The sequence below is a fragment of the Lepidochelys kempii genome, chromosome 9 (genome assembly GCF_965140265.1).
Source record: "Lepidochelys kempii isolate rLepKem1 chromosome 9, rLepKem1.hap2, whole genome shotgun sequence".
Lineage (NCBI taxonomy): Eukaryota > Metazoa > Chordata > Testudines > Cheloniidae > Lepidochelys > Lepidochelys kempii.
Genome location: NC_133264.1, coordinates 48,685,951 through 48,697,682, shown reverse-complemented (window position 1 = coordinate 48,697,682; position 11,732 = coordinate 48,685,951). Strand labels below are relative to the sequence as shown.

At 42.0% G+C, this 11,732-nt stretch overlaps 1 protein-coding gene across 5 annotated transcripts in view; it reads right to left on the bottom strand.

Moving 5' to 3' along the window:
* Window positions 1-5,059: 5,059 nt before the first annotated feature.
* MSL2 (MSL complex subunit 2) overlaps window positions 5,060-11,732 on the bottom strand; it is a 34,932-nt gene continuing 28,259 nt past the window's right edge. For 4 of the 5 annotated variants that reach the window (XM_073360231.1, XM_073360232.1, XM_073360235.1 and 1 more), the window contains one exon: window positions 5,061-9,415. In XM_073360231.1, the coding sequence (XP_073216332.1) occupies window positions 7,824-9,415 (1,592 nt within the window). In that variant the 3' untranslated portion in view covers window positions 5,061-7,823. Of the gene's footprint in view, window positions 9,416-11,732 lie in introns of all 5 variants that reach the window. The other variant, XM_073360236.1, reaches the window with a different exon arrangement.

Genomic DNA, 11,732 nt, shown 5'->3' with positions numbered 1-11,732 from the left:
CAAAAGGAACAGCTGAACTGTGGAAAGACAGGAATAACTTCCTGCAGCTGGTAAGCTGCCACTACTCCTAGCACCTTTGAAAACACTCTTTGGGCCAAGATAGACCAAAGAAAAGCACTCGGTACTGGAAAAGATCTTGGCCTATGGTGAACTACTATTTCCTGTGTGACGCATGTATAATATTATAGAAATAGGAGTCATGTAGATTGAGGGATGAAAACCAATCCCTTTCCTCTAGTGAAGGAATTATCATTGCTCGAGTCACCATCTTGAACTTTGAGGCTTCACAAACTTGTTCAGCTCTCTTAGATCTAAAAATCAGCCTCCAACTTCCATCCTCCTTTGGCACTAGGAGGTATTTCGAGTAGAACCCCATCCCTGTAAGAGGAAGGAACCAATTCTATTGCTCTTACAAGGAAGAGAGAGTCCATCTCTTCTCTTAGTAGAAGCTCGTGAGAGGAGTGCCTGAAGAGAGACAAGCGTGGAAGGGAGGGAGTGACATAAACTGGATGTTTATGACCGATGTTATGACTTTTAAGACCCATTGGTCCATGGTGATCTGCTCTCAAGCCTGGTGGAAATGGACAAGGCGGTCCCCAAAGGGTGGGAGATAGGCTACAGGATGCAATTGTAAAGTCAGAGGAGTCGGAGGATTCACAGCCTCAACCAACCTATCAAAACTGCTGTTTAGGGGTGGTCATGGAGGGTGGTTGAGTGGCTCTCTTCCTTTGAAACCAGTCTCTCGCTGCAGGGGTTTCTGCATGTCTGTGGTACTCCAAGAACTGAGCAAGGTGTGATCTCTGGGCAGTCTGACCTGCTGAAACATTTCTTGTTCACAGGTGTGTAAATGCCCAAGGAACGTAAGGTAGCCCTGGAGTCCTTCAGGGTGTGAAGGGAGTCATTCATGGTCTCTGAGAAAAGCTTAGACCAAAGGGGAAGTCCTCTACAGTGTTCTGAATCTCTCAGAAACCCTGAAAGTTGAAGCCAAGATGCCCAGAGCACAGCTACCACCACGGAGATGGATCTGGAAGCAGTGTGCACAGCAGTTAGGGATGTCTGGAGAGATGTTCTGGCCAATAGCTGACCCTCCGCAACTATGTACTGGAATTGCTTCCTGCAGTTGTGTGGCTGCTGTTCCATAAAAGCCATGAGATTATTGCAATTACAACTAGTCTACACTAGAAGCCCAACATCGGTGCAGCCGCACCACTGGTGAAGATGCTCTACGCTGATGGGAGAAAGCTCTCCCGTTGGCATAATAAATCCACCTTCACAAGAGATGGTAGCTATGTCGGTGGGCACAGCACTGTCCACACCAGTACTTAGGTTGGTGAAACATATGTTGCTCAGGGTGTGTGTGTGGGGCTGCTTATTCACAGACATAAGATATAGGGAACTAAGTGGTAGTGTAGACCTGGGATCAACAATTTATATTTGGCTATGACAGCCTGATCATGATCTGGAATTGCACAGTTCCGAACTAGTAACATTTTCATCCAAAGACATTCAGTTGCTTTTGGTCCTTGTCATAGGGAATAGTTCTCAAAATGTGCTGCCTCCCCTGTTCATTCACGACTCTGGAGTTAGGTGGGAGACAGGGAAATAAAAAGTCAGAATCCTTAAGGAGCCTCTAACACTTATTTGCCCTTTTGCACATTGGTGGAACAGTGACTGGCATCTACCATACCATCTTAGCTGGATCCAGGAGAGCTTCATTAATAGATAGCACCACTCTGGAGAGTGTTGCTGACTTCAAAATATCTAGCAACTTGTGTTGCAGATTTTTGACCTCCTCCAGAGGGATCTGTAGGATGTCAGGTAGCCTTCTAATGAGGTTCTGAAACTGCCTGAAGTTGTTGGCCGTGGAAGAAATAACTGCTTCGTCTGGTGATGATGAAATGGGAGTCTCAGAAATGACTTCCTCATATGCCCTAGCCTCCTGCTCTTGAAATGTCTCCTCCTGTCATGGATGGGTAGAGGAAGAATGTGAAACCCCGGTCTCTTTGAGGGATGGTACTGGTGGTCTGTTAAATTGCTGTTGATAGGCAGCCAATGGGTCCCAATATGGCCACTGTGGGGTCCATAAAGAAGCAAGGGTGGCATACAAGGTTGGTTCCACTATCCTTGATGATGTGCAAAGTCCTTCCTGCACAAAAGCGGAGTCCCAAAGGGGTATGTAGAAGAACACCTCAGAAATCGAGGAGACTGGTTGGCAGTCCTCTTCCTCCACATGAGGGCAGCCAAGGAGATTGGAGGAAAGTCCTGTGACATGGAATGGCTACTCAGAGACTGAGGTTTCAGTACCAAAAGATGCTTGCTTGGTACCTGATAATGGGGACTCTGGCTCTTCCAACACTGAGATGTCCCTCAAGTACAGGAACTCCTACTGTGCTGGAAAGGACGCTGGTACCAATGTCATAGCTGAGGTCATCATAGCTGGAGTCAGTGGTACCATGATGGTAGGCACACTGCAAGCATTGTAGATGTCAGTCTCCGATGCTTGCTCGGTACCGAGGGTACCACTTGTACAGGCAACTTGAAAAGTATGCTGTTTTTAAAATCACAGTATCTTAAATTCATGCAATCAAAGTGAGCTTCAATAAAGAACACAAACTACTGTAAGAACTATACATTTAAACAATGTTTGCAATTTAATCTGTATGTATTTTAACCTGCTTTTTATGTATAATTAGATGATGATTGCAGGAATTAGAGACTTAATAGCAAAGGTTCTGAAATTCATCAAAGAGGTAGCGTGGAGATCACTTGTGCTAGCATGGTTTTACCTTTGTTGTTTTACTTTGCATTGGTTTGTTTTTCAAATTAGAAGTAATTCATTCTACTGAGGGGTCATAGCATGGGGATTATTGATCACATGTTCCCCTCGTGTTGTCCAAAAATCCTCTCTCTCAAAGTCATTCAGATCACATTGCCCACATCTTTTAAGCTGCAACTCTTCCCATTACCCTGGTCATCAAGGTCAAACTTCTCATTCACATGTTTAGGGACCTTGCTCATTTGAAACTTGATCTGTATCCGTGACTCAGTCTGCCGGGGCATTGCCCCACCATTGACTGATCCACAAATGTCAAAATGTCATCAGCCTCAACACCAATGATCAAATTCTGGGGGGAAAAGTAGGGGTTGACCATAATGAACGGGGCCCTTAATGAATATGGTTGGCCCTGGAGGCAGCAGGACTGAGGTGCCAGAGTATCCCTTGGCAGACTCCTGTGCTAGCACTTTGGTGCTGCAAAGCCGAACTCAGCTGCACTGAGACTGCCTTCTCCTCTCTGCCCCAACTCCCCTTTCTGCCCCGATGCCTCCCTACCCCTAAACTGCCCCCTTTTCCTGTTAACTGCCACTTACTGACCCTCCTCCTCTCCAGCCCTCCCCCTGCCTATCCTTACTGCATAATCCCCCACCTTCTGCCCCTACCTCTAACACCCCCAACTCCCCTACCCATTACCCACTGTCCTCTGCCCTGCCTGCTCCCCTCATGTAACTTCCACTTGTGCACCTACCACAGTGCACCCCTTCTACCTGCAACTACCAGTTCTCTGTCCAATTTCCCCCTTGTGGATGCCAGGTCCCCTCTCCTCCCAATTCAACCAGTCTACAACCTCCCCTCTGGCACCAGCTCGCCCAATTTCTGACCCCCTTTCCCTTCTCTTCCCCTCAGCCCTGTTGCTGGAGGAACGGTGGGAACTGATCTCTGTCAAGCAGCTGGCCAAGGCACTAGATAGCACCTATCACTTCTTGCCAGGATGCAGGGGCTTTTCCAGACTGGGTTGTCGGAGCCTGGGATACATCAGTGAAGTACCAAGTCTGGACAAGAGGACCAGTTGTGATGTACTCTTCCCTTACTGCACTCCAGCTCCCCCTACCATGGGGAGGCAGCACCTGCTGCTGCTGTTCTCCCAGTAGCTCCTGACCCTGCTGCTGGCCACAAAGGGAGAAGGGGGCCAAATCCCCCCCCCCAACTCTTTGAATGAATCAAAATCTGGGTAGTGCCTAAAAATAATGAGACCCAGCCCCTTCTTCCCCCTCCAATTCAAGCTCAGTTCAACATCTACCTTAGTTTCTTTCTCCTAATCCCACACATTCTTTTCCACACACTGTCCTTCCAGCATGGAACATATTCACAATGTCCACTTATCAAGCCGCCATCATCGCCTCATTTTAATCCCTCTTAAAACTCACCTTTGCCATATCAGCTACAAGGTGAAAAAACACTCAGAAGTTATTTATACGTAACAGAATTTCATGACCTGCAAATGCCCAAACTGCACCTGTGCATATCAACTTACTACTTCATCTACCCTATTTGTCTCTCTCCCTCTTGGTGCCTTTTTACAATTAGATAAATGTAAGACCACTGCGGTCTTTTTTCTTTAGGTTTCTTTAAACATACTTTTGAAGTGTACATGAAGCATACTTTTGTTACCGTAAAAATAATAAATTGACAGTCTAGCCAAACTAGATGCACTTGCAACTTTGACAAATTTGTTATATATAAATAGTAGTTTGATTCATGGAAAATGTTTTAATGTGTCTATTCCTTGACAAAGGATTCTCTCTTGTATTCAGATGGTATGGATGTGAACACCACATTCATTTTGTATCACATGAACTGCACTTTCCAAGAGAAATATTACACATCCCAGAAAAGGACAGACAAGTTACTGATCCAATTTTTGAAAAAAAGTTTTTGATCTTCCAATTCGTGCAGCATGCTCTCAGCTAAGAAGCAGCTTACATCAGAAATATCTTTGAAGATAGTGATCCTTCACCGGCTACATTTTGTTGCTGATGCAGTTCTAAAACTAGAGAATATGAAGGAAGTTTGCAAGAGTAATGCATTACTGCAGAAACTCTGAGGCGAGAGAGAAAGAGCACACACTTACCAAATGCAGGGTAGCCCCAAGTGGTCTTATTTACACTAGCACAGCCTTCAAGGTTTCCCATTATTGCACCACTCCATGGGGGCAGCGACACTTGTAATAGCAATTGTGGTACTCACTAGTGTAGACAGGCAAAAAACAGCCAGCATGAAGGTAAAGACCATTTAAGCTAGTATTTAGGTTGCTTTAAATGGTCCTAAAGAGACAGGACCAATGCAATTATTTCACTGAAGTTCTCTCCTCCAAACTCATAATCCTTTTCCACTGCTTAATTTACTCCTCAACATACAGGGGAGGCAGAAAATGAAAAGAAACAAAAGCTAATTTTAAATTATGAAGAAACAATTTTCTTCTGAAAACTAAAAAGCATTCATACATGCCACACTGATGCCCTCAGCAGTTACAAAATAGAATTAGAAAACTAACATTTATTAATCAATTTACATTTTAATACACATTTCAAGAACGTGGTAGCATAAAAGGAAACTTGGTTTTAAAACAACCTGAATTTACCATTTAGCAATGTTACATTAATGATCAGGGGTCTCCTATCAATGGTTCCAAAACACACTTCACCTAAATCGCCAACAACTGGAACTTCACTTAATGAAACAGTAAAAAATAAATAATTCCAAACTACTCCTACATTGAGGAATGTGTACTGAAGTATATAGTTTAGAGTACAAATAAATGTACTAACAACAATCTCAGCAAAACTTAATAGCTTTGCGGAAGTGTTCAGAAGCTACTACCCATGTTACTCAAACTCCACTAAAATCCGTTTGTCACTTGATTACTTTACTTACATGTAGTGGAATAATAAACACAGATTTACACGAGTAGGTCAAAGTCAAACCACCAAAGTAGAAAATAGTAGGATCCTCTTGGTCAACACACAAAATCACATACAAATTTAACTAAATATGTTTTAATAGGACATCATTAAACCTCATGAGGGTTAAAAACAGAGAATTCAGGTACTTGGATTGGCAAATAAAGACAAGAATACTAAGAAGCATTTTCCACCATTTACTCTCGTTATCAAAAATATTTTTCAACTCTTCTTGCAAAACAAAAACAAAATAGTACAGACTGGACACATACATCACATTTTTCATCCTATGGCTTTAACACCCCACCCTACCCGACCCCACAAAAAAGACGGGGGGGAATACAAAACAAAACGAAAAAAATTATCTGACCACATTCACAGAAAATGACACCAAAGTACACTACAAAAACAAAAGGTGGTGTCATTTGATTTGTGTCCAAAAAGTTTTTGCTTATTTCTTAGACAGGTAACCATCATTGTACGTGCTTTGTGCACAATCAAAATATATCCAACATTATGTCATAATTCACTGGAGATTTCATTTAATTAATAAGAATATGGCTGCCAAAAATGGAATTTGAAAAATTTTAGCACTGTTTCTCTTTAGACATGCTGTTATAATAGTAACTGTCTTTTAAATTAGAAGGATAATGCTTTGTATACTAGTCATACCATCTTTTATTTGTGCTATACCATTTAAAGATGAGATATCTCTGCATCATGAGGAAGTCTGACTTCTTTGGAATGGCATAAAAAAAATCTTAAAACTGCTGTAATGTTGTGCAAAATGCAAAAAGCCTTCTTTGAACTATTTCCTTATTTTCAGGGATTAACTGGAAACCAACCAGTTGGGCATATCGAATGTAGAAGAGTGAGCTGAACACTTGGTGGAATAAGCTGTGTAGCATACTTTACCTAATGAGTACTGAGAATAACTTGATCCTGTTTACCCATCAGTTCTCTTTCCTGACTGAGGGGAAGCAAGTAACAATGGGCCATATTCCTAGGGTAAATAGATCCCAAGTGCATCAGAATACAGGGTTAACCTCATTTATATCTTTAAGTGAAGAAGAGAGAAACCAATGGTAGGTAAAGGCTGTATAAACCACTATGTTTTGTTGTTTTTGGTTTTTTTGGGGTGGGGGGGTACCAATGGACAAAGATTTTAACCCAGCCCAGATTTATTTTTTATATTTGTAACCTAGGGTCAAATTCTTCTCAGATACTACATGCAACAACTCCCACTGAAATCAATGAGTTTACATATGTGGTGTTTGGCCCTTCTTTGTTTATTAGTTGTTTCCCCTCTCAGGATTAAGTGAACAGCAACATGCCAAAGATGAATGGAGTTAGTGCCACAGGGCATAAAATATACCAGACACACACCTACCTGTACGTTTTTTAGAAAAAGTGAATGAAGTGATTACAGAGAGACTTGAGCAGGATCTGGAGGGAAAGCCACCTTACAATTGACTCCAGCTAATTGCAGTTACTTCTTAGCCAATTCCAATGAGGGACAACTTCTCTTTCCATGAAATTGATTTGTAACTGTTCCATGCTCTAGAGAACCAACACTCATGATCAAAAAAGATGGGTCATTCAAAGACTACATTCCTCAGCTAATACTGTACTTTCAACAGGAATGGGATGTGATTTGCTAGCAACACTGACTCCTATGGCAGTGTAATTGGTAGTTATTTTCACAAATCATAAACTAGCACAACTTTGATGGACTGACTAGATATCACTTCCTTACATTTAATCGGAAGCTTTAATTGAGCACAAAGCATTAACTGGTACAATGAGGTTAATATGTTCCTTGCCAAAGGTCATCTTGTATTAAAACCATTTACATCAGCATCTGATCTCAAACTATGAGGTGCTGTGAGATCTAAGGACAGTTTTAGGGTAACTCCTCCATTATCCGCAAACTATTTCCCAGACACTAACACACATAACATAGCAATGAAAAACACTTGATACAAGTGATCTATAGGCAGGAGCTTCGGCAAGTTAAACAGAACCATAGCTGCCTTAAAACTGTAGCAGTTCCCCTACTAAGGGCAGGGAAGAGACAAAAAAATGATTTAACAGTCATATCTCATGTCTATAGCTTCATCCAAACTTTTATCATCGTGTGTACTGGCAGCTAAAAATGTAGTTACTGGTGACGCTGTCATATTAATTACACTGGTACTTGTGCTGGCACTGCGCACAATGCTTGTCACATTAATGCCCAAAGTAAGCCTAGTCTGTTCCAAGGCCTTTTCTGGCACTGCAAATGCTTCCAGCTTCTTCTCCCCATTAGCCATATATGAGTTTTGGCAGCCACGGCATATACAGTCTAAGCAGGCTTTACGGTTAGAGTAGCAAGGGCAGCGTTGGCCACGGCATGTAAGAACACTTGGATTTTGGGTGGCGCGACCACATTTACACCCTTTCTTTTCTTGTGGCTTTTTGTATGCAGTTTTTGTCGGACTTCCTGGCATAACATTGCTGCTAGCAACCTTTTCCTTTGCTTTGTCTTTTGTTTTCAGTATTCCTGGTTTGGCTTTCGGGTGAGATTTCTTGGGGGCATGTTCTAGATTCTTTTTCATGCTTTTATTAGGCAGGAGTACAGTTTTACTTATTTTAGGAGTACTGCCTCCATTGGGTACAGTTGCTACAGGCTGCAAAGACATCTTATTTTCCTGTTTCACTGTTACTGGAGCTGATGCTCCCAACGTTGGGCCACAGATGATGCTGGAAATGGGTAGTGGCTGAACCTTTTCGCTGTCACTTTCTGATCGAGATCGCTTTCGGTTTAACTTAACTACCTTAGGTGTTGCTGCTGTACATGAGATCCCATGAGGAGAAGCACCTGTGGACATGAAAACATTATGGCTAAGAGGTGGGGGAGAAAGCTGCAGGAAAGGACCATTGGATACGGTGGCTTCCAAGCTGGGCTGCAAATCAGAACTACAAACTTCAGTGCTTGAAACAGTTTCTAAGCTTCGGAGAACTTCCTCAACACTAAGCAACAGTGAGCCAGGTTTTATATCTTCATTGAAACTGCAGATGTCAAGGCCTGATGTACACAAGTCACTAGTAGAAACTGTGTCACACACAGGCTGAAGACTGCTAGAGATATCCTCAGTTTTTATGTACTCTCCAGTACTACACACATCAATTGTATTTGCATGTTCAGGGGAAGGAATATTTACTCCAAGTTTATCCACTGAAAGCCCATTACAATTGGGCAACCCATTGATAACAGAACCTCTAATATCAATATTATGTGTGCTTTCAGGCATTGAAGAAAAACTAGCTTGAGGATCATTAGCATGTTCTGAGGTTGAAGGTAATGGAGAATGTGTCAAACACAAAGGCATGGCTGCATCAGAAGTTTTTTCTGTGTCTTCATGGAGTGGTGATCCATCTTTGAGCAAAGCCAAAAGATCTGCAGAACAGTCAACTGCTTGTATTATATCTCGTGCCAATGGAGTCTGTGTTATGTATTCACACAGCTTTTTGTAGCAGTTCACTAGAATGCTCAGCTGTTTATTTTCCTCAAACTGTTCATAGTCTTTGCACCAACTACATGATGGTTTCATCATCATCTTCTTGCCTTTACAAGTTTTGCAGACATAATGCTGACACGTGGAGTTGGTGGGAGCAATAGGATCCTGTAGCAAATTTCCTAAGAGGAAAAAGAAAAGAAGGTTATTAGAGCAGACCAACTGGCATAGGCTGTCAGGGTAACATAAGAGGGACTTCCTATTTACAGCGGTATGAATTGCCTGTATAGTGTTCAGTGATGAACGAGGTCATGAGAAAAATCATAGGTGTGCAAAGAATATGAACTGAGATTTTAGACTCATTACAATTGCTGTACTCACAGTTCTAAAACAATGTTGTGTTTAAAACTTTTCTATATTGCAGAGAAAAATTTCAACATAATCTGATCTGCTGATGCCCATTAATCCAGCCTTTAGAAAACAGTGCCAAGCAAAACAATATCAGCATTGCCCCTTAAACACCACATTCATCTCAATGTGGTGACACACGATGCAATGTCCCTAATGCACTAACCAAGAGAGCTACATCTGTACAAAGTGGGAAGGGTTAAAACAGAAATTGAAAATCAAAGGTTAAAATTAGGGAAGTCAAAATGGAAACAGTACAGAGGGAAGAAGCACTGACAAATGAAAACATGAAGGGGGTATAAGGAAGATAATTTGTTGTGGAAGAGTCAACATGATTTTTATAAAGGGAAATCATGCCTCTCCAAACTACTAGAATTTTTTGAGGGGGTCAACTAGAATGTGGACAAGAGGGATCCAGTCGATACAGTGTACTTAGATTTTCAGAAAGCCTTTGACAAGATCCATCACCAAGAGCTCTTAAGCAAAGTAAGCTGTCATGGGATAAAAGGGAAGGTCCCCTCATGGATCAGAAACTGGTTAAAAGATAGGAAACAAAGGGTACGAATAAAAGGTCAGTTTTCAGAATGGAGAAAGGTAAATAGTGGCATCCCCCAAGGGTCTGTACTGGGACCAGTACAATTCAACATATTCATAAATGATCTGGAAAAAGGAAATAACTGTAAGGTGGCAAAATTTGTGGATGATTCAAAACTACTCAAGAACTAGGGGGTCACCAAATGAATTTAATAGGCAGCAGGTTTAAAACAAAAGGAAGTATTTCTTCACACAACACACAGTCAACCTGTGGAACTCTTTGCCAGAGGATGTTGTGAAGGCCAAATCTAAAACAGGGTTCAAAAAAGAACTCGATAAATTCATGGAAGACATGTCCATCAATGGCTATTATCCAGGATAGGCAGGGATGGTGTCCCTAGCCTCTGTTTGTCAGAAGCTGGGGATGGGTGACAGGGATGGATCACTTGATGATTATCTGTTCTGTTCATTCCCTCTGGGGCACCTGGCACTGGCCACTGTTGGAAGACAGGATACTGGGCTGGATGGACCTTTGGTCTGACCCAGTATGGCCATTCTTATGTTAAGTGCCACCTCTACAGGTACTCCTAGGCAAAGTTCTCTGGCTTGTGTGTGCTGGGTGCCCGCACACGAATGGAATACGTGTCTGCAACCACTCAAAGAAGAACAGAAAGAGTTCAGGGAAGAACCACAAGGACACAGACTAGAAAATATTGCAGTTTGAATTTGTCTGGCTTCAACTTCCAGCCATTGGATCTTGTTATGTTTCTGTCTGCTAGATTATGGAGCCCTCTACTATCAAATACCTTCTCCCGGCATAGGTACCTGAAGATAAAATACAAGTTATTTATTGCCTTTCAACAATTTCTCAGCATACCCCTAGCTATATGAGGGATCCTACATTCATGGACAGCTTCCCTCCTAGAGGCGGTCCCTCAATTTCTGGATGACAACTTCAGTTTCAAGCTTCCTTTTAAAAAGGATCCCACCTCCCACCCACCCCCTTTTTTTTTAAACTCTCTCTCTCACCTGGCATGATAACTCATAATTATTCAGAGTGAGGTAAATTCTAGCCAGGATGTCTCAATGTCTCCCCATTAACTCTAATGGTCCATCATTTTCTTTTCCTGAGCTGGACAATATATGGGTATTTTAAGTTGGTTTTGTGAAAATAACTGGTTTGGAAGGTGCCTCTCCCTATCTGACTGCTTCACCACTCTACTGTGAGATACAGCTGAAGCTGCCCCATGGAATATGAGCACAGTTTTCTATATACACAAATACATAAATTAATAACCATAGTCTGCATACATCTCATAATGACCATCAAGTTCAGAACATCAGAAGCTTTCAAAAAAGACGTTACTCAACATGGTTTTATAGTACAACACCACAGTATGCAATCAGTTAAATCAACTGCTCATTTTTAAGGTGTTAAATTTCTGATTTCCCTTTGAGGTGACTGCAGCCTGACTGTTACAGATAATACTTCATGAACCCCAAGTACTGCATCAATACAAAAGTCCATCTCAGTTGGCCTCTGGACTTCAAAAGTGT